Source organism: Corythoichthys intestinalis, chromosome 17, assembly GCF_030265065.1.
Source record: "Corythoichthys intestinalis isolate RoL2023-P3 chromosome 17, ASM3026506v1, whole genome shotgun sequence".
NCBI classification, from domain to species: Eukaryota; Metazoa; Chordata; class Actinopteri; order Syngnathiformes; family Syngnathidae; genus Corythoichthys; species Corythoichthys intestinalis.
In genome coordinates this window covers 12,042,147-12,066,115 of record NC_080411.1, presented here as the reverse complement: position 1 = coordinate 12,066,115, position 23,969 = coordinate 12,042,147, and the positions used below count along the sequence as shown (strand labels likewise).

Sequence of the window (23,969 nt, the reverse complement as noted above, 5' to 3'; positions counted from 1 at the left end):
AACAAATCGTTTTCGTGTCAAATTTGGTGGTTATAGTCAGGTGCGCCTTTCAGTGTGAAAATTACGGTAACTCAGCTAGCTGTTTAGTACTATAACTTTGAAAAATATCAATCAGATAGTGTCATGGTGCCCAAATTAGGGACCATAGTACTAAAAATGATACATGATCAGTTCAGATACTGAAATGTTACCAGCTCAGTCATGGGACGAGTGGCAGGTTTAGGCCTATTTCTTAGTTAGCAGCTGGGAACTGGAAGCAGAACTCGTCACAATGCAAAAACTCCCCCAAAAATGTTAGCATAGTTGCTAATTTTCTGGCCATATGAATCAGCGAGCTGTTCAGTAATGTAACTTTGAAGAAAAATCAATCATAGTGTGATGGTGTCCTACCTGACCAGTCAAACATTTTGTAATTAAGGACCATAGCACTAAAAATGGTACCTGATCAGTTCAGGTACTGGAATATTATGAGCTCACTCATGGGACTAGTGGCAGTTCTATGCGTTTTTTTAGCTAGCAGCTGGAAACCAATGTAGCATTTTGAGTTAATTTCAAAACTCCACAAAATATTAGCATGGTTGCTAATTTTCTGGCTACATGACTCAGCCAGTTGTTTAGTAGTGCAACAATGAGTAAAAATCAATCAGAAAGTATGAGATTATGTGATGCTGTTCTACCTAGCTATTCAAAGATTTTTTTAGGGCCGAAGTACTTAAAATGGTATCTGGTAATTTAAAGTACTGACTTTAGCACAGACAAGGGACCAGTGGCAGCTCTACGCCGTTTTCTTCGCTAGCAATTGGGAACTGGCAGCAAAATTGCTCACTATTAGCTACAGTAGCATCGTGGGAGAATGTAAAAACTCCCCGAAATATTAGCATGGTTGCTAATTTTCTGGCTACATGAGTCAGCAAGCTGTCTAGTAGTGTAACAATGAGAAAAATCAATCAGGAAGTAACCAAAGAGATGATGCGATGTCTTCCCTCCTGACCGCCCATCACGTCGCCTGTTTGACATTTTATGAAGCCGCGACAATCCTTTGGCCGCGCCACAATCGCAGGGTGAGGAAGCGGCAGAGTGGACACTATTCGATGGCAGTCCGAGGGTCTTTCTACATGGCGTGCGGCCTGTGCGTCAGCTCAGGCCTTCTGTGCATGGTCTTAGTGGTCCTCTGGAACTGGCGTTGGCGCGGCGGATTTGCCTGGGATGGAACCGAGGCCCAGTTCAACTGGCATCCTGTACTCATGACCGGCGGCATGCTGGTTCTTTATGGACTCGGTGAGTTGTTCAAAGTTGTAATTCCAGAATTGGTCAAAATTTTAGACAATTTTGACAATAATTCAAAATTTCCAAAATGTTCTTCAGTTTCGGGATGACCCAAAGAGCAACTGAAAGGTCGTAGCATTGTTGAAAAATTTTGACGGTAAATTAATTCTGCATAGCAACCAAAGTATAAACCAAAACCAAACTACTATTCATTCTTGACGCCTCTCCACTCCCATTGATGGCAATAGACGACAAAATGTATTGAAACTTCAAATGAAATAACTGGACTGTATATGATACAAGCGGTGTAGCTTGTTCAATCGTGTGATCAGAAATTAGACTCGATTACATCATTTTCAGAGGATTGGAATCTTGTATAAAGGATAATGTTTTTTAAATTAAGTATTCATTCAATGCTTCCCGTTGAATATGATGGACGTCCAACCCATTTTGACTGAGAGGCACCCAGGTTAAATTTGATTGGACGTCTATAACAGTCAATGGCAGTGAAACATGCCACTCAATTCCAGCCTTCCCAGTTGAAATGGATCTGGTGTCGATTACTGTCATTAATAGTAAAAGGATATTGCAAAATATTTAAAAAATACCGTAATTTTCGGACTATAAGGCGCACCTGACTATAAGCCGCCACCCACCAAATTTGACATGAAAATTGAATTTGTTCATAGATAAGCCATACTGGACTATAAGCCGCAGCTGTCATCTCTTTATTATGGGATATTTACACCAAAAGATATTACCCGGTAACACGTTATTTGACAGCGGCCAATAAGACTGTCATAACATCAAATGAACCACCATGAAGCTTTGAACCAATTGGCTGCAAAGCTTCATTTCGCCATCACTCTTCCCTTGGTGGAGACAGTCGACCTATGCTGCCACCTGCTGTCAACACTCTTGTCACCCAACATGCCTCCTAGCATGCATTGCAGCACTACAGATGTAAATAACAATCAAAAATCATATTCTGTGCTAATTATTTCTTCAGTTACTGTTCCAGTTGTTTCATTAATGACTAGTTATGGTATTTGGTAACACATGATTTGACAGTGGCGCTACAAGACTGTCATAAAATCATAATTATGACATGAAATTGCCATGAGCATTAATGAATATATAAATGACTGATTTCATTTTGTGTCATCCGGCAAATTATCTCACTTTTCAATCAATGGATGTAAAGATCCGAGCTGGACATGGAGTTAGTGACATAATTGATAATGTCATTAATGCCAATGCCAATCATAATTATGACTGTCTTATGATGCCGCTGTCAAAGAAAGTGTTACGAAATGTTGGGTCTAAAACACCTTCTTCAATTTAGCTGTTGACCCAGAGCGAGGTGACAAAAGGCAGGACACAAGGAGGTAGGAGTCAGAGAGTAGACTTTTACCAAACTGCAGTTTTGGGCAGAGTCGGAGAGCGCAACGTGCCAAATCGGAATCTCACCGAGGTCTCTCTCCGGACTCCCCGCGCTGCTGACTTTTATTGAGGGCTTGTTGCTGGGCGGAATATAGTTACAACACTGTTGTCCAACGTGGCAGTTTCGATCGGGCAAGTTCCTTATTCTAGTCATTGATTAAATTAACAGTCACACTCATTGATTAAATTAACAGTCACACTTTTCATTAAATTAACAGTCACACTCTTGAGCGAGCAAGATAACTTTGTTTTGAACACACATTTGCACTCGAAGTAGCTTGGTGGAAAAGTACTGAGACGTTGTGTGATGAATCAACATATGTGTGTGTATCTATTTATCAGCAGAATGTGAGCAATTGCCGGTAATAAAAATGTAAGCACATGATTATGGGCTAAAACTGTATTCTTCGTAATAGCTTGGGAGAGCAAACTTATACAACCCGCAGAGTATAATGGTCATACAATCAAGCATATCTTACACCTCATAACCCAAATAAGTCAACAAATAAGACGCACTAGACTATAAGCCGCAGGATTCAAAATGAAGGGAAAAAAGTAGCAGGTTATAGTCCGGAATTTACGGCAATAATACAGTAAATTAAAAATAAATAAATACAATATACTATTACCGATACTGTAATTGAACAATTTCCTACCTTGATTTCCATGTTGTCAGGTTTTTGAACCATGCATTAACAGTAGCATCTGTTTAAGTGACTAGCATAAATAGGGTAACAGTGAAACAGGTGGTTTAGCGGGTCATCCGTTGTTTGAAGGATTGAGGGTTCGAACCCAGCTACCACTTGTGCCCATTGTTGTTGTATCTTTGGGCAAGATACTTCAACATACTTACCTGTGAGAATGAGTGGTTGGTCATGGTGCAAACTGGCTGCCTCACTTTTGTCAAACTGCCCCAGGGCAGCTGTGGCTACAATATTAATTTGCCACTCGATGTGAGAACCTCCAGATACTTTATGATGCGATATGATTTGCGATACAAGGCTCCCGATAACGATGATCTCATAATATGACGATACATAGGTCAGTCAATCATTCTGCGATAGTCTACAAAAACAACGAATAAAACCAAAAAGAAGCTAGTTTCATTCTTTTCCTATGAATTGGAATGAGTTTATCACTAGTAAACGCCCAATCTAGTCTATGGCCGTCAGTGGCAATCAATGCCAGTTCATTTTGGGGTATTTCAAGTCATATCCTGTTGATTTTCGCTCACTTCCTTTTCCTTTGGGCCATTTTCAGCTCACTGGCTGTTTAATTTGGGTTACTGAATAAGAAGTGACTTGAGAATGTCCCCAAATAAATAGGAAGTGACTCAAAATCAACAGAAAATAATCTTTAAATTCTCTAAAATGGAAAGGAAGTGACCAGTAAATGTCCACAAGACTGGCTATTAATGCTCTAGTTTCAGTGCCATTGACGGTGTAAAATGAATGGGACGTCTAGCACCATAATTGGCAGCCAGTGAGCTAACATAGACACTATTCTTATAGAAGATTTTGGGAGTCACCTGTTGGTTCCTTTATATTTTAAACGGTGACACCTTTTTAAAACGATATATCGATTCTTGGCGGGAGCATCTCGATAAACTTTTGGGCTACAGAGTATCGCAATATATCACCTTTTTGATATATTGTCACAATCTTAGTATGGAGTGAAAAAATTATGCAATGTTAAGTGTCTTTGGGTGTGAAAAAAAGCACTGTAAAAATCCAAGGTATTGTTACTATTATTATAGCGCTATCTAGTGTTGAAGCTGAGAAGTGCAACAGAATGTGGGTTGAACTCGGGGTTCTTCTGCGGACCGGATTTAATTATATTTACCGATATTTTCGGACTGTAAGGCGCACCTGACTGTAAGCCGCCCCCACCAAATTTAACACGAAAATTTGATTCATAGATAACCCACACTGGAATATAAGTCGCAGCTGTATATTGAGATATTTACACCAAAACATATTAACCGGTAACACTTTATTTGACAGCGGCGTCATAAGATTGTCAAAACACCAAATGAACCACCATGAAGCTTTGAATCAATTTGCTGCAAAGCTTTATTGCTTCAAGAAGCTTCATTTGGCCATGACTGACAGTCAACCTCTGCTGCCGCCTGCTGTCAACATATAATGTTCTCCGACATGCCTCCTAGCATGCATTGCAGCGCTAAAGATGTTAATTACAATCAAAATTCATGTTCTGTGCTAATGATTTCTTCAGTTACTGTTCTAGTTGTTTCATAAATTGCAAGTTATGGTATTTGGTAAAACCTTATTTGACAATTTACATCAAAACGTATTAACTGGTAACACTTTATTTGACGGCGGCATCATAACACTGTCATAACACCAAATGAACCACCATGAAGCTTTGAACCAATTCGCTGCAAAGCTTCATTGCTTCATTTGGCTATCACTGCTCCCTTGGGGTAGACAGTCAAACCTCTGTTGCCACCCGCTGTCAACACTGTGATCATCCAACATGCCTCCTAGCATGCATTGCAGCGCTACAGATGTAAATTGCAATCAAAATTCATGTTTTGTGCCAATCATTTCCTCGGTTACTGTTCTAGTTGTTTCATAAATTCCTAATGATGGTATTTGGTAAAACTTTATTTGACAGTGGCGCCATAAGACTGTCATAAGACCATCATAACTATAACATGACACTGCTATGAGCATTAATGAATGCTTATGACAGGTGTCATTTTGCATCATCCGGCAAATTATCTCACTTTTAAATGGATGTAAACGATCCGAGCTGGACATAAATGGAGTTAGTGACATAATTTGCCGGATGACACTAAATGACAACCGTCATATACGTTTATTAATGCCCATGATAGTGTCATTTCATAATTATGACGGTCTTTTAGTAGTCTTACGACACTACTGTCAAATAAATTGTTACCTATTAACCCAAATAAATCAACAAATAAGCCCCACTATACCTGGACTATAAGCCGCAGGATTCAAAATGAGGGAAAAAGTAGCAGCTTATAGTCTAAAAATTACAGTAATCATTTGCTGCCAGCCACTAAAAACTGGACTCCTTCTTCTTTTTTTCAGCTGCCGTCCTGTTCCGTGTGCCTTGGGGGTGGTCTCAAGACAAGAAAGCGTGGAAGCTTGTCCATGCAGGACTGATGCTGGCTGCCTTGCTGCTAGCCGTGGTCGGCCTGCACGCCGCCTTCCATGTGCACAGCACCCTTAATATACCCTCCATGTATTCCCTGCACAGCTGGGTAGGAATGTGCGCCGTGTTGACCTTCGCCTGGCAGGTAGGAAAGTGCCGCCTGGACAAATGGACCTTTTGAAGTCTTTAACGTGGGTTTAATCCGCAGTGGTTCCTGGGCCTGGTCAGTTTCTTGATGCCTTGTTCTGCTCCTGTGCTGGGCCACGCCATGTTGGGCTTCCACGTGTGGACAGGGCAAACGGTGCTAATGCTCACCCTGGCCGCCTGTATCAGCGGAATCAACGAACAGCTTTTTTTCGCCCTGTGAGACTCTCAGTAAAGTTTTTTAACCTCCATAAGGGTTCTGCAACACTACAACAGAGTATACAGACACACACACAAAAAAAAAAAATTCAAACACCTACGAAAACATTCAGATTTTAATTTCTTCACATTACGACAATAAAATCATACCTCATAAATTACAAGATTAAAGTCATAACATTACGAGAAAAAAGTACTGTCACAAGGTTAAAGTCGTAATGTTTCGTAATATTACCAGAATTTTTTTGTAATAAAAATAATGATAATACATTTTCAGTAGGGATGTTCCGATCATGTTTTTTTGCTCCCGATCCGATCCCGATCGTTTTAGTTTGAGTACCTGCCGATCCCGATATTTCCCGATCCGATTGCTTTTTTTTTTTGCCCCCGATTCAATTCCAATCATTCCCGGTAAATTTTCCCGATCATATACATTTTGGCAATTCATTAAGAAAAAAATGAATAAAACTCGGAAGAATATATACATTCAACATACAGTATATAACTACTGTATTTGTTTATCATGACAATAAATCCTCAAGATGGCATTTACATTATTAACATTCTTTCTGTGAGAGGGATCCACGGATAGAAAGACTTGTAATTCTTAAAGGATAAATGTGACTTTGTAAATTGTGACTAAATATTGCCATCTAGTGTATTTGTTGAGCTTTCAGTAAATGATACTGTAGCCATTTAACTTCTGCCCAAATGCATGATGGGAAGTGCAACCATGACTGTGCATCGTGGAACCAATTGATATATCTTCTCTGCGTTAGGAAATAACATAGGGTGTTAAGAAAAAGATCAACTACTACCTTGCTTCCCACGATTATTCTAATCGTTGGGAGAGGGACTGTAAGGCTTTAGCTGTTTAAAAAAAGTCTCCAAAGGGTGCCAAAATTCACTCTGCTCATTTTACGCTGCCTTTTAGCTCTATATAGTGCATGGGTAAAACGACGCCATTATAGATTGAACGCGACAATGCGTGAGTGGGTCGTGCAGCGCATGCGTTAATTGCGTTAAATATTTTAACGTGATACATTTAAAAAAAAAAAAAAAATTACCGCCGTTAACGGGATAAATTTGATAACCCTACCTTAAGCCTAAACTAAAGACTGGATGAGTGTAACATATTATGTCTGTAACATTAAATACAATTAGAAAACGATTTAATTTAAAAATATATATATATTGAAAAAAAGGCATGTCCGATAATTTTTTGCCGATTCCGATACTTTGAAAATGAAGTGATCTCTAATTTTCAGTAATATTATGACTAGGAAAAAAAAGTAATATTATGACATTAAAGTATTTATTTTACGTATCTTTTGGGAATATGTAAGGATGCTATGCGGCGAGTTTAGCTAAATTAGCGACTATGTACTTAAAGTAGTAGTTGTTCTCTTTTTTTTCACAGATTGTTTAGTTGGAAAATCATGAAGTTGTTACATTTATCATTATTAAAGCATCCAGTGGGAAATCACAATACAATTAGCCATAATATGGGTAGTCCACAACCGCATACATCGATATCGGATGACTGGAGTTCAGGATATTGGTTAAAAAGTCATTATACTGTAGGACAACTCTAATAATGCATAATATTGTATGCAATAATTGCTCTGGTGAAAATCATAATGCTGTTGCCAGAAAGTGGCAATATCAAAGTTTAATTAATTGTGTCAGGTTATCAAGAATTATTCAGTTAATAAATCCACAGGTATGGATTACACTGCTGGTCAAAAGTATTGGCACCCCTGCAATTCTGTCAGATAATACTCAATTTCTCCCAGAAAATAATTGCAATTACAAATGCTTTGGTAGTAATATCTTAATTTATTTTGCTTGCAATGAAAAAACACAAAAGAGAATGAAAAAAAAAATAAAATCATTATCATTTTACACAAAACTCCAAAAATGGGCCGGACAAAAGTATTAGCACTCTCAGCCTAATACTTGGTAGCACAAACTTTAGACAAAATAACTGCGATCAACTGCTTTCGGTATCAATCAACGAGTTTCTTACAATGCTCTGCTGGAATTTTAGACCATTCTTCTTTGGCCAACTGCTCCAGGTCTCTGAGATTTGAAGGGTGCCTTCTCCAAACTGCCATTTTCAGATCACTCCACAAAAAGCCTGAACGATATATCGTTTAAACATTGCCATCGCAACACAAGCACGTGCATAGTTTTAATAAAAATGTTTAATCCATATACGCCTTGCTTTCTACTCTGCGCACAGCCTCACACCCTCCCTCTCCCAGCCCTTTGTTCCTCTCAGTCACTGCGCCACTTGCTTATTAAAGTTAACGATGGCTTTGATCTGGCCAAAGAAGCAGACTTCACAGGGGCATCTGTCAATCATAGTTTAACTTGTTAAACAGTTTCTGCAAGGAAGCCGCGCTGGAATGAATGTGTGTGTGTGTGGAGACGTTGGAGACATATAAATGCCAGAAGTGATCATGAGGAGTTTGAAATTTCTACATGTCACTCCAACAGTCACAGCTAAGGTAGATAAACAGAAGTATTTAATAAAGCCAAGCATTTATCTACTACAGTACTTTATTCTTGTTAAAAAATGATTTGGTTGGACAGTTATGTTTAAAACTGATCATCATTTTGACATATGAAGTGCTTAAAAACCGTTTTATATACATTTGTTAAATCACTTTAGGGAAAAAGTGAGAAAAAACATGTCTTATATTCATCTCTTTCCAATGCTAAATCTGAATGAATACATTGAGCACAAAAAACACACACACAAAAAAGATTTGGGGGGGGGTGCGCTACTTTGCGGTTTTTCACTTATCGCGGCGGGTTCTGGTCCCCATTAACCGCAAAAAAACGAGGGATCACTGTACACTATGGTGATAGTGAGTCATCCAAAGTCTTTCCAAATAGCTATTCAAGTCATCAAGTGAAAATTTATTTGAAAAAAATATATATAATTTTTTAAAATATCGCAATATAATATCGCAATATATCGCAAACCCCAAAATGGCAACAATAGTTTTTTCCAATATCGTTCAGGCCTACTCCACAGGTGTCCTATGGGATTCTGGACTCATTGCTGGCCACTTTAAAAGTCTCTCGTGCTTTCTCTCAAACCATTTTCTAGTGCTTTTTGAAGTGTGTTTTGGGTCAGTGTCCTGCTGGAAGACCCATCACCTCTGAGGGAGACCCAGCTTTCTCACACTGGGTCCTACATTATGCTGCAAAATTTGTTGGTAGTCTTCAGACTTCATAATACCATGCACACGGTCAACCAGTCCAGTGGCAGAGGCAGCAAAGCAACCCCAAAACATCAGGGAACCTCCGCCATGTTTAACTGTGGGAACCGTGTTCTTTTCTTTGAAGGCCTCGTTTTTTCCCTGTAAACTATGTTGATGCCTTTTTCCAAAAAAGATCTACTTTTGTCTCATCTGAACAGAGAACATTCTTCCAAAACGTTTTTGGCTTTCTCGGGTAGTCAGAAATGGGGTATTCTGGGTATTCTACCATAGAGTCCCTTTTCATTCAAACGCCGACGGATTGTACGGGTTGACACTGTTGTTCCCTCGGACTGCAGGACAGCTTGAACTTGTTTGGATGTTAGTCGAGGTTCTTTGTCCACACTAATTATTTCTTCAGTTGCTATTCCTGTTGTTTCGTTAATTGCTAGTTATGGTATTTGGTAACACTTAATTTGACAGTAGTACCATAATACAGTCATTAGACAATCATTATTATGACATGACACTGTCATAAGCATTAATGAATGCTTATAACAGATGTAATTTTATGTCATCTGGAAAATTATCTCACTTTTGAATGGGTGTAAAAGATCCAAGCTGGACATAAATAGAGTTGGTGACATAATTTGCCGGATGACACTTAATGACATCTGTTATAAGCATTCATTAATGCTCATGACAGTATCATGTCATAATTATGAATGCCTTATGACTGTCTTATGACGCCACTGTCAAATTAAGCGTTACCTTTTAACCCAAATAAGCCGCACTGGACTATAAGTCGCAGGATTCAAAATGAGGGGGAAAAGTAGCGGCCTATAGTGTGAAAATTACGGTGTCCGTCCGTCCGTCTACTCAGCTCACATTCTGCCTTTTTTCTGCCATTGTTAGTGACGGTGTACAGGCCAGCGCTTACAGCTCACTGCCTGCGGAGGCGCTATTTGGCAACACATTGGGCATCCTGATCCTGGTGTTTAGTACTGTGGTCTTCGGAATTCTGTCCAAGGCCAACTGGCGCCGACCTGCCGCCAACACAAACGAAGAAGCTACTCCGGTGAGGACCACTTGTTAAAAATCACAAGTCAACGCAGATTATTCATGTTTGTTTTTGTTTTCATTCCAGATTTTGCTGAGAGAAGAAGCGAGTTAAGAGACTGCAACATAGACAACATAAATGTTCATTGTATTGAAAATGTTACATTCAATAAGAATGTATGATTTATTTGTTAAGCTTTGTGATTCCTGCTTTAATAAACAACTCATTTCTGCTAAATGACTTTTTTTTTTTTTTTTGGGATAATAACCCTAACTTATTTAAAATCGGCTGCCATTGACGACGCTAGAACTTAGGGTCCTGGTTTGCGGGCGTGAAGTGGGCATGGTTGGGCGAGAGGATGGTCAAAAAGGTAAAAGGATGCGTGGATTAAATTTACACTTCCACATCTCTGCATATTCCCTCTCACCTCTACAACAAGCAGGGTTGTCAACAGACTTGCATTGGCCCGGGGACAAAAGACCATTATAGGGCCCCCCCGCCCCCCACCCCTGCCATGGGCTTTAACGCTTCGCAATCAATGACAGTGTGAATTTTCAAACTATTTAATTTGAGATGGACCGTTAAATTTAACAGACCGTAATGTGATGTTAAACAATATAAACAATTTCCATCTATTATCCCATGTAGGCTACAAACTCTGGCACCTTGATTTCCGAATGACATGCAAAATTTTCATCTGAAAAAAGTACTTTGGACCACTGAGCAACAGTCCAGTGCTGCTTCTCTGTAGCCCAGGTCAGGCGCTTCTGCCGCTGTTTCAGGTTCAAAAGTGGTTTGACCACCTGTAGCCCATTTCCAGCACACGCCTGTGCACGGTAGCTCTGGATGTTTCTACTCCAGACTCTGTCCACTGTTTCTGCAGGTCCCCCAAGGTCTGGAATCGGCCCTTCCCCACAATCTTTCTCAGGGTGCGGTCACCTCTTCTGGTTGTGCGTTTCCTGCCACAATTTTTCCTTCCCATAGTGCCTTGATACAGCACTCTGGGAAGTGCCTATTTGCTCAGAAATTTCTTTCTGTGTCTTAGCCTCTTGCTTGAGGGTGTCAATGATGGCCTTCTGGACAGCAGTCAGGTCGGCAGTTCTGCCCATGATTGTGGTTTTGAGTAATGAACCAGGCTGGGAGTTTTTAAAAGCCTCAGGAATCTCTCGCAGGGGTTTTTGAGTTAATTCGTTGATTCAAATGATTAGGTTAGTAGCTTCTTTAGGGTAGCTTTTCATGACATGCTAATTTTTTGGGATAGGGATTTTTTGTTTTTTCTTGACTTTTTTGCCAAAATCATCAATATTAAAACAATAATAGGCTTGAACTACTTCAGTTGTGTGTAATGAATCTAAAATATATGAAAGTCTAATGTTTATCAGTACATTACAGAAAATAATGAACTTTATCACAATATGCTAATTTTTTTAGAAGGAGTAGTATTATTTTTCACTGCCAAGTAAAGATGTCCGATCACGCCATTTTCAAATATCGGAATCGGCAAAAAAATATCGGACATGCATTTTTTAAGTATATATATTTTTTAATTAAATCGTTTTCTAATTGTATTAATGTTACAGACAAAATGTCTTACACTCATCCAGAGTCTTTAGTTTTGGCTTAAAGTAGGTTTATCAAATTTATTGCGTTAACTGCGGTAATATTTAAAAAATTAATCATGTTAAACTATTTAACGCAATCAACGCATGCGCTGCACGACCCACTCACGCAATGTCGTATATATAATGTATATATTTATTAGGGCTGTCAAAATTATCGCGTTAATGGGCGGTAATTCATTTTTAAAAATTAATCACGTTAAAATATTTGACGCAATTATCGCACATGTCCCGCTCAGACAGATTTACATGTCAGTAGAGTGAAATGCCCCCTGGCTCCCCCTTAAAATCTGCTTATGATTCTTATATCAAGGGCACTTTACCCTCAAGTGGTTTAGCATTTAGGCACCTCATAAATTTAACAGCAGTCAACTTGTGATAGCGAATTGGATGCTTTATTGAGGTGGAAAAAAAAAAAATAAAAGTCTTCATGGATCAGATGATAATGATGCTAACTGCATGCGTTTGTGTGACCTTTTCAAAGGGCGAGTCACTGGAATTTATCGTAGCTTTATTAAAAGAATGCAGAGCTGTAACAGAGGATGTTTATTTCTACGGCACATACATGACCGAATAACGCAAATACATAAAATAGTGTGGTTAACGACGAAATAAAAACAAACAGTGATTGACTGTGGTCTATCACAGCAAGCTGACTATGGCTTAGCTACGCAGTGTGACAAATTAACTCATCGGCAGCCATTGACGGCGCTAGACTTCCGATTCATTTTGACTGGGAATGAACGTTCGGACATCTAGCGCCGTCAAAGGCAAATGTTAAAACATGTAATATTCAGAAGCAAAATAAAAACACACACAAACATCATGTTTATCTTTGTACACATTCCTTCATAGTAAATCAACCACTGGAATAAAGCCCATAACCGACACGTTTAATTAGCTCGTATACGTTAGCCGCGCTCGCTAAATGAGTCACTTTTAGCGTGTTGAACATGTAGGATTTTTCTTCCGGCGTTCACTCTTTTCTGCTGTTAAAGACACTATTTTTATATCGTTATACAATCCCGATACATTCTTGTGGTTACAATTGACTTTGCTTTTGCAACGGGTGCTTCTTATTAGGCATGCATTTCAAAGAGGTCAGCACAGTGGACAAAAAAAATATGAGGCAACGCACCCTAATCCCAAATTATGTTTATACACTGTATACAAAATCGGCACACGCTAAAGGAAGATTAAAGGTTAAGAAGCCAGCAGTGGTGTTAAAATAAGTGTTGCACCGATACTAGTATTGGAAGCGGCCCCGATTCGGCAATAAAATGCAGGCATCGGGACTAGGGGTGTGACAAAATATCAAAATGGTGATATATTGTGATACGTTGCATCCCAAAAGGTTATCGATATGCTCCTGTCAAGAATCGAGATATCGTTTTATGAAGGCTGCCAGTGACTGTGCTCGACGCCCAATCCATTTAGACTGGTAATTAGTGCTGCAACGATTAATCGATTAACTCGAGTATTCGATTAGAAAAAAAGATTCCAATTAAATTTGGCTGCTTCGAGTATTCGTTTAATTAAAGTTGCGTTGTAATGGTTTGTTCTGAAAGTGTTTGCATTTAGTTTTAATGATTTGGGTGGATACACGGCCCTCTAGTCTACCTCCTCACATGGCTGAATCCATCTGCTCCCTGTTAAGACCAACATAAGTTTTTGTTTGAGCTAATGCATTTTTTAATGCATTCGTAATTTAGTTAATTGGTATTTTTAGAAATTTTTGTCGGAATATGTGTCTGAACCATTCGTTAAGAGTATTGTAAAAAAAAACATTAGCATTTTATAGCATTTAAACTAGCGGATTTTTGCTATGTAAGTTTGCCAACTGTTTTTGTTGTACATAGATCCTCTTATATGTACCGTTTGAGGCTCAGCTCAAGTATTTTAATTTTTTATGGTCCTTATCCGATTACTCGAACTAAATAGCTAATCGATTAAACGACTACTAAAATAATGGATAGCTGCAGCCCCACTGGTAACGTTCGTTGATTCAAAACCAGAGCATTCACAGTCATTCGACTTACGGGGCAATAACAGGCTGCTGTTCATTTTAGGGCATTTCCAGGTCATTTCCTGTTGAGTTTGAGTCACTGCATATTCATTTGGGTGATTCCCAGGTCACTTTCTGTTCTGTAACTCAAAATAAACAGGAGGTGACCCATAAAATACTCCAAAATCAACAATGGCCCAAAATTAATTATTGGCCCAAATATAAGACGGTGTTTTTTTGCATTGAAATAAGACTGAAAAAGTGGGGGTCGTCTTATATTCGCGGTCTAGACGTTATACCCATTCACGACGCCAGATATCATTGAAGCGATGTTCCGTCATGACAGATCTCAGCTACTTTCAAGTTTAACTAGTTTGCATTATTTTATTGCAATGTTTTTCCTTATTCAGATGTTTCAAGACTGTTACAGTTAGACCTCACTTTGATGGTTAATGCAGTTATTGCAATTTTGTCGTTTTATCACAATAGATTTGTTTATTTACATTTCAAAAACCAGAAGCCATTCATTTACGAATGTGATTGCACTTAAGTTTACATATTTAAATGTTCAGATATTAAGATTTAAATGAGGCAAAATAACATGCTTTTTCTCTCAAATATTTTGTTATAATTATAGGTTTCAGATGTACTGTAATTATTTTCTGTATAAAAATTAATTTGGTGTTCAAAAAGTCTTTTTTCAAACTTGAGTCTTGAAAAAGAGGGGGTCGTCTTATAATCAGGGCCGTCTTATATTCGAGCCAATACGGTATGTCCATTTATTGCAAAATGGACCCGAAATGGTGCTATTTGTTTATGCTACATTTTGTCTTGTTTGTGCTGTAAAAAACGTTTGTTTGTTGTGATATCGTTTTAGAGATATTCATTTCGAGTGATGAAGTCAATTACAGACCCTCCGTCGCGGCTGAGGGAGCGTACCAACCCTCCCAATTACAGGGGCACTTCCTAGCAAATAACGTAAACGTAGCACAAACGAATAGCACCCCTTCGGGTACATTTTCCAGTAAATAGGGGGCTGCATCATCACTTGGAATCAATATTTCATTTATTTGTGCTACGTTTGCTCTATTTGTTGAGAAATTCATTTTTGAGAGAGTTAGTACGCTCTGTCAGCTGCGGGAGTAGGATACGGAAAAGCTTCGAGTGCCGTAATAACTCAAAATTAATATCTCAATATCTATAAAATAGGGCTGTCAAAATTATCGCATTAACGGGCGTTAATTTTTTAAATTAATCACATTAAAATATTTGACGCAATTAACGCTCTGACAGATTTAAATGACAGTACAGTGAACTGCTTGTTAATTGTGTTTTATGGAGTTTTGCCGCCCTCCGCTGGCGCTTGGGTGCGACTGATTTTATAGGCTTCAGCACCCATGATCATTGCATAAGTAATTATTGACATCAACAATGGCGGGCTACTAGTTTATTTTTTGATTGAAAATTTTACAAATTTTATTAAAACGAAAACATTAAGAGGGGTTTTCATATAAAATTTGTATAACTTGTACTAACATTTTTCTTTTAAGAACTACAAGTCTTTCTATCCATGGATCGCTTTAACAGAATGTTAATAATGTTAATGCCATCTTGATTTATTGTTATAATAAACAAATAGTCCTTATGTACTGTATTTTGAATGTATATATCCATCTTGTCTTATCTTTCCATTCCAACAATAATTTACAGAAAAATATGGCATATTTTATAGATGGTTTGAATTGCGATTATTTACGATTAATTAAGCTGTAATTAACTCGATTAAACATTTTAATCATTTGACAGCCCTACTATAAAATGACAGCAGCACAAACGAAAATGTTTACAGCACAAAACTAGCAGAAACAATTGACAACATTTTTAGCCATTTTTTAAAATCAAAATAGGAGGCGGGTTGACCTCAGATGGACCTATAAAAGAATTGTTAATACCTCAAAAAAGATAGCAGCACATACAAAAGAAATTTCAGTACAAAGCTAGCACAAACGCATGACATAAATTTTCTAAAAACTTGCATCTGATGTGGGGCCAACTTCACGGAGGTTGACATTGCTATAAAGATGCTAGCTTTGTTAGGAGAAAACTTGGAAAAGTATGCTAGGGAACTTCTGTAGTCAGCTAGCAAACGTGATTAGCACATGAGCTAAGCTAATGTACTAATAAACTCAATATGAGAAGTTTGTATTAGTCTATTTTATTTCGTGTTTCAGAAAGCTATTTAAGCAGTGTAACGATTTTGTATGTTTTCCAAAAATGTATTGGTACGGAGCCAAAAAATGGTATCGGTGCAACACGCATTAAAATAGAAAAACAAAGGGTTAAAGCGTGAGGAAGCTCCTATTTAAGATTCAGGCTTCTTTTTGTTCTTTTTCAAGAAGGAAGGAGTACGGAACTTCTTTTTCTTTTTGGAGGGAGACTTGGTTGGAGACTCGTCGCCTTCCGCGTCTGCGGCAGCGGCTTCCTCGCCGTCGTCGGCGGGTTCCGCGGCAGCAGGGGCGGAGACGGCTTCAGAGTCCTCGACTGGAAGCGCCGGGGCGTCGGACGGGTCGTCTGGGGTTAAGTCGGGCAGGGTCTGTTTCAAGGTGGCGGCGTCGCTGTCGTCCTTAAACGTGGGCTCCGGCAAGGTCTCTGTCGGGGTGCAGAGCGGTGACAATTATTGACAGGAAGGTGGCGCTTTTGCGGTCACGCGCAACAAAGCTGCTGGAAGACAAGCCCCTTTTGCATTCCCTGAAAAAGCCAACTGTTGCCCAGTTGAGTAAATACCATAAATCCGCACAGCAGAAAAAAAAATAAAAAATCTAGTACTGTATACGTTTGTCAATTAGTTTTACCTTCATTTAAACAGCAAAATCTTAACAAGTGCCATTCCTTTGATCATTTCCACCCTGTGTATATAGACAAGAAAATATATATTATATTCTGCTATAAGTGCTTTAAGTAAAGCAAAACCAACCACGCCACTAAGGTCACCACACTACACGGCAACAATCTTAAAGGGGAAGTTCACAATATTTCACATTAGGCTTAATCTTCGCTCTAGCGGGGGTTTAATTAGTCGGGGTTGATTTCAATAAATTCTTTGCAGTTTGTCAGTTATTTGTTAGTTTCAGGGCTCCAGAGTGGCTATAGAGTCAATGGTGCCATCTTAGCATGCCAATAAAAAACGATATTAACAGATCTAACGTCAAATATATTCAAAATGCAGATCATTGTTCAAAATACCCATGCAACCAAAACAATGTCACACCAAACTGCTGTCATTCATTTTATTCTGCAGGACTATTTCTTTTAAGATACGTAATGCAACCACAATAGACAGGACTGCTTCGGACCCTCGTGCTCAGTCTTGCAGGGGAGTCTATTTCATTCCCACAAAAATAAATCAGTGAAAAAAATGATGTGTTAGACAGCCTGTACCCTGCAGAGCTGCTGGATTACAAAACTTGCAGTTCACACTAGAATTATTGACATGCAATGTAAAGTTTTAATAACTTTATCCTGAAAACATAGCCAACACTATTGACTGCATGGGTCATTAGTGATTCTCATGTGTATATATGTTGTTTTTTTATTGGTATGCTAAGCAGGGATCATTGACTTGCGCTAGCTTAGCCACTCTGGAGCCCTGAAACTAACAAATAACTAACAAATTGCACGGAATTTGCTGAAATCAACTCCACCGACTAACTAATCTGCCGCTAACGTGAAGGTTAAGCTTTATTTAAAAAATTCTGAACTTCCCCTTGAACCTCCTGAGACCAACAACTCAAAACGAATCCCTCAAGCCAAACAGAAATGATTATAGTCACAGTGTATCTTATAGGAAGTTTTAAAATGAATGAGTGTTGTTTTCGTCAACATTGACTAACGAAAATATTACGTCAGCGAACATTTTTTTCATGACGACGTCACGATGACGAGCTAAAAACGTTGCTTGAGCGACTAGAACAGAACAAGTGACCCAAATGCCAATTTTCATCTAAAGAGTAGATATTGAGACGAAAATGCAACGTATGTTTGCAACCCGTGGCATTTTCATATATTGTATGTGGAGTAGAGCCGGGCGGTATACCGAAAATTTACCATTACCGAAATTCTTCACGATGACCAACGTAATTTTGACAATGTCAGTAATTTCTGAAATTTAATAAACAAGAAAATATTGTCTTTCCATCCCGCTCTGTATTGTTCGGCTATGTTCATTCCCCTTTAAGAAAGCAGTCAGTGTGCTTACGTATGAAGTCATGTGGTTATCAGGAAATCAAACAAACAGATACCCGCTAGGCTAACGCTAGCAACTAACGCTACGAGCAAATGTGATTGAGTCTGCTTTAAGGGAGCTTCGCCAAACTTTCACCCAACATTAAGTAGACTCTTGGCGGGCTCCAGACGGGCTTTCCCCCGCTTTCCTCCCTGGTTCTCACGATTTCAGGAGAGGGTGCTTTCAGTGCTTTCTACTGGTAGCCAGGCCACAGGCTAACACTACAAAACAATTTGATGGAGTCGGATAGCGGCTCTAACCTTGTCGAAACAGCTGAAATTAATGAGTGGATTGGGCACGGACTGCATCTAGCAATTAGTATGTTATTTTGTGTATGTGTGTGTGTGATTTCTTTGATAGCTATTATGATGGTAAAGCATTCTTCATAAATTATAATCCAACAGTGAAGGCTATAATATGACCGTTTAATGGCCACAGCTATTTTTCTGTAGGTGTTTGCTTTATTCTGTGTCATTACTGCCATCATAAAATCTTAAATGTTTCATTAGCATAAGCGCAATAGAGGGGTGCATGTGTGCGTGCATTGATTAAAAAATGCTCTGGAAAAAAAAAGCTGAAACCTTGAAGTAAACACTTGTGTGGCGTAATTATGTCACAGCAGTCATTAACAACAAGTTGTTTGTTTGAAGTGTACTATTCAACCTGTAACTCATTTGTGTTACAATGACATGTTTGCAAAGTCGTCGTCTTGATTTTTATTATGTTTTACATTGTTCAAGTCATACAAGCTGTTATAAATTGTTATACTTGAATTCTTATTGTTTACAAGAAATTTGTATATAATTAATGTTTAGACTGCTTATACAAATGTTAAATATGTTAAATTGAAAGCTGGTAAATAAATCAAAGAGAAACAGTTAATTTGTATTTCATGCATCGATTCAGATTTTCGAATTATAAAACAGTCCGCTTGCGCGAATTTATCGTCATTTATTGTAATCGAGGTAAATCTGCTCAATTTACAGTGATATGTACTTAAGGCCATATCGCCCATCTCTAACTTGGAGTACGTCAGCTTGCATCGTAGCTGTGTTTGGGTTGTGTCACTCATGTGAGATTGACCACGCCTCTCCCTCGCTCTCTCCTCAACAGAGTTTAGGATGTGTCTAAAGCTAGGCTGCGCTCCATCTTGCTTGTTTGGAAAAAACGCATGGTAAGATTTGTTTTCTTAACTTGACAAGAGAGAAAATGCAATGCTGCTTTAGCCTTTAAAAGTCTGTACTGAGTCATCACCAGATGTTAAATGTAACTCCTAGCATTAGCGTAGCATTCACATTAGCTTCAGTTGGCGAGCGTCCTGTTAAAACACTGGCCAGTTTAAAGCAGAGCCACATGGCTTTTCTGGTCAGTAAATCTAGAGAGCCAGTTGGCAAAATGGCATTTAGCTATTAGACCACTTTAGCTGTTTGTTTGGTAAATGAGCTATTACTGGGAAATAGACTCTTAAGAATAGCAACAAAAAAAATCCCAGACTTCCCAGTGTTAACGCTCAGATATTTTACATACACTGCTTCAGGTGGATTTAATTGCTGCTTTTCCTTTGTGTGTATTATCATCACAAAGTTGGCGTTGTCCTTGTAGATGCTACACTCGTCTGTCTGCGTTCATTCGAAATTGTTGGAAACCTTTATTTATATTTGGACAAAAACTTTTGAAATTTACAGACGAAAATATTTTGAGTAACTGTCAACTAAAACTAGACGAAACGTGGATGAGACTCCGTCGACTAAAACTAGATGATGACCAACACGTTTTGAAATGACTAAAATATGACAAAGACTCGCCCAAAAGACAACAAAAATTCCAAGGGCTGCCAAAAACAACACTGACTTTAATGATTAAAATGGTCGCAGGAGGATAATTCATTCTAATATTAGCCAAACAAATTGGTAAGCTCACGCAGCTACCAAAAAACACCACTTTAACGTTAGTCTTAAATGTAAACTGTTCACAACGCAACTATCATCATTCCTCCCCTCCAGACTCGCACACATATACATTTCACAAAATGCCAACGGCTGGCCTTGAAGCAGCGTTTAAAAGGACAACGACATAAAAAGTCAACAGCGGGAAGCAACATACACACTCAAAAAAGGCACTTGTGTACCTGTTGAAGGAGACATCTGTAACATAAAAAATGAAATAAAAAAATTCAGATTCCACCCGGATTTGAGAAAATATGGTTAATCTGTGACGGTGGGTCGTTGCTTAGCTAGCAAGGTTAGCTAATAACGAAAAGGTGGCTGGTGAGGGTTACTTCAGGAGCTATTACTTTTTTATATTACTCAATGTGCCAGGTCAATTTTTGGCGATATTGCTTATATTAGTGGTTCTTAACTTTGCTGAAGGTTTAAAATGCGCATTCACTGAACCCTTTGGAATTAGATAACAAAGCAATTTTTCTAAATTCAAAACCAATGTAGCTAAGCTAGCAAGCTAATATCTATAGGGTATCTGCAGGTTTCAACAGGCCAAATTTAAGACTTTTGAAGACCATGTTGAATAGAGTTTAAATGGTAAATGGTGTTATACTTATATAGCACTTTTCCACTTTTCAAGGAGACCCTTTCCATATCAATACCGCCAAAATAACGTAAAAAAAGATTAAGTAAAATAGGCGGGCAACGCAGCTTTGTAGTTAGATTTTGGCGTCCTCAAAAATCGAAACATCTAAAAGCGAGACTGAAGTTTATATATATTTTAGGGCTGTCAAACGATAAAAAATTTTAATCGAGTTAATCACAGCTTAAAAATTAATTAATCGTAATTAATCGCAATTCAAACCATCTATAAAATATGCCATATTTTTCTGTAAATTATTGTTGGAATGGAAACATAAGACACAAGACGGATATATGCATTCAACATACTGTACATAAGTACTGTATTTGTTAATAATAACAATAAATCAGCAAGATGGCATTAACATTCTGTTAAAGCAATCCATGGATAGAAAGACTTGTAGTTCTTAAAAGATAAATGTTAGTACAAGTTATAGGAAATTTATATTAAAACCCTTCTTAATGTTTTGTTTTAATAAAATTTTCAATCAAAAAATAAACTAGTAGTTCGCCATTGTTGATGTCAATAAATACACGATGCTCACGGTGCTTAAACCCATAAAATCAGTCGCACCAAAGCGCCAGCAGAGGGAGACAAAAAACACAAGTAACAAGTGGGCATGACACTGTGCTGTCAAATATTTTAACGTGATTAATTAAAAAAATTAATTACTGCCCGTTAAGGCGATAATTTTGACAGCCCTAGTATATTGTAAAAAAAAAACCTTCACTTGATTTTTGAGACCTTTCAAAATCGTATTTAAGACCTTTTGTGAGATTTTAGGACAATTTGAGATATTTTAAGGCCGCAAATTCAAATGATTGGATTAAAGACTTTTTTAAAGACTTTTTAAGAGCCCAGTTTTTAAGAGCCCATGATACCCTGATTTAACCAAATTCCGGTTCAGATTTTTTCAAATTTGTACAGCATGTTAAATGGGTCTAAATGTGAAACGTTTTCATTTTAACATTAAGCGTGCAATGGTACGTACCTAAGTACGGGGGTCACGGTTCTGTAAGGGTCTGGTACAAAAGTATTGGTTAATATTAACACTGGTTCTTGTGCGGTTGCGCCCGCTGGAGGTATATTCATAGACTTCACCATCAGTTGACAAGACAGCTCCCACAAACATTGCGCCAGGCAGAGCGTTTGGCTTTCACTGTGATCAACTCAAACGCACGTTGCGTTCAAACTCCGGATTTAGGTGGAAAAAGGATGAAGGTTTTACTGCATACAAGCGGCAGTAGTGCCTCAAAGTGATTTGGTCAAGGATTCAAGGTAAGTATTATATAAAATATCCCCATGCATGCACTTTGAAACGTGAAAAAAATGCATGGAAAAAATTTGCGTATTTTTAGCTTGAAATATTTATGTAAAATTTTGCTTTTAACCAATAATCTAGACTGTTTTATGTTCATATCTATAGAAATTCCAGGATGTACGCATTTATTTACCAGAATTTTCAACTTAAAAAGCTCTTTGTTTGTGTTTGTGATTGCCGCCATATTGTAGACATACAAGGGCTGTAAAACGATTAAAATTTTTAATTGAGTTAATCACAGCTTAAAAATTAATTACTCGTAATTAATCGCAATCCAAACCATCTATAAAATATGCCAAATTTTTCTTTAAATTATTGTTGGAATGGAAAGACAAGACAGATATATACATTCAACATACTGTACATAAGTACTGTATTTGTTTATTATAACAATAAATCAGCAAGATGGCATTAACATTAACATTCCGTTAAAGCGATCCATGGATAGAAAGACTTGTAGTTCTTAAAAGATAAATGTTAGTGCAAGTTATAGAAATGTTATATTAAAACCCCTCTTAATGTTTTCGTATTAATAAAATTTGTAAAATTTTCAAAAAAAAAAAAAACTAGTAGCTCGCCATTTTTGATGTCAATAATTACACATTGTTCATAGTGCTGAAACCCATAAAATCAGTCGCACCCAAGCGCCAGCTGAGGGGGACAAAACACCAAAAAACACAAGTAACAAGTGGACATGACACTGTGCTGTCATTTTAATCAGTTTGAGCGGGGCAAGGCTCCAAAGACTGCCAATATTCACTCTACTCATTTTACGCTGCCTTTTAGCTCTATATGTAGATAAAACGGCGCCATTATAGATTGAACGCGACAATGCGTGAGTGGGTCGTGCAGCGTATGCGTTAATTGCGTTAAATATTGTAACGTGATTAATAAAAAAAAAAAAAATTTTACCGCCGTTAACGCAATAAATTTGACAGCCCTACTTTAAGCCAAAACTAAAAACTCTGGATGAGTGTAAGACATTTTGTCTGCAACGTTAAATACAATTAGAAGACGATTTAATTAAAAAATATATGAATATTAAAAAAAGGCACGTCTGATATTTTTTTTGCTGATTCCGATACTTTGAAAATGACGTGATCGGACCCGATCGATTGGCATCCCGATCGATCAGGACATCTTTATTGGGAACCCTTGATAAAACTAAATCTGTAAGTTTGCAGGTTTTAACAGAGGGTCTAATATCATTTCGGTGTGTTTTTTCTGTTTGTTGTCATTTATGTGAAGCGAAGCAACACGTTTTTGTGCTAAACCAAATTAGCCACTTGTTCGGCAGCCATTTTTTCAGGTTGGCGGTCAGGGCATCGCAACTTGGAATCAAAATTAAAAAATTCGAACGGTTTCGGGAGAACCAGAGTGTTATTCCCGGATCCTATAGACGCCCAACCCTACTGCCTACGTATTTGTGAATCCAGGTACGCATTTGCAGATAGTTTTGATACAATAATGCTTCCATATTGTTGCATTTCCTCATACCAAGTGTGAGTCTACCTTCCACTGAGCAAACCAGTTTCTCCTCCTATCAAATAGAGGACTTGGAATATGGAATAAAGCCTGTAAATTGGGGGCAAACTAGTCCAAAACCTGGTAGAAAGTGCCACTTTGCCTGGATTTAGTCAGCGTTTGACAATAAAGCAGTGCATGTCT

General features: G+C 38.1%; 2 protein-coding genes across 2 annotated transcripts in view; one reads left to right on the top strand and one right to left on the bottom strand.

Moving 5' to 3' along the window:
* Nucleotides 1-960: 960 nt before the first annotated feature.
* On the top strand, nucleotides 961-10,605 carry LOC130905861 (lysosomal membrane ascorbate-dependent ferrireductase CYB561A3-like). The gene is made up of 5 exons (XM_057819608.1): nucleotides 961-1,278; nucleotides 5,793-6,001; nucleotides 6,065-6,219; nucleotides 10,347-10,509; nucleotides 10,579-10,605. The coding sequence occupies exons 1-5, from the start codon at nucleotides 975-977 to the stop codon at nucleotides 10,603-10,605; spliced, it is 858 nt and encodes a 285-aa protein (XP_057675591.1). The 5' UTR covers nucleotides 961-974.
* Nucleotides 10,606-12,604: 1,999 nt separating this feature from the next.
* The window catches only part of add1 (adducin 1 (alpha)), a 57,424-nt gene continuing 46,059 nt past the window's right edge, over nucleotides 12,605-23,969 (bottom strand). The window contains 2 exon segments of the mRNA XM_057818462.1: nucleotides 12,605-16,541; nucleotides 16,544-16,764. Coding sequence (XP_057674445.1) covers nucleotides 16,485-16,541; nucleotides 16,544-16,764 — 278 coding nt within the window. The 3' untranslated portion in view covers nucleotides 12,605-16,484.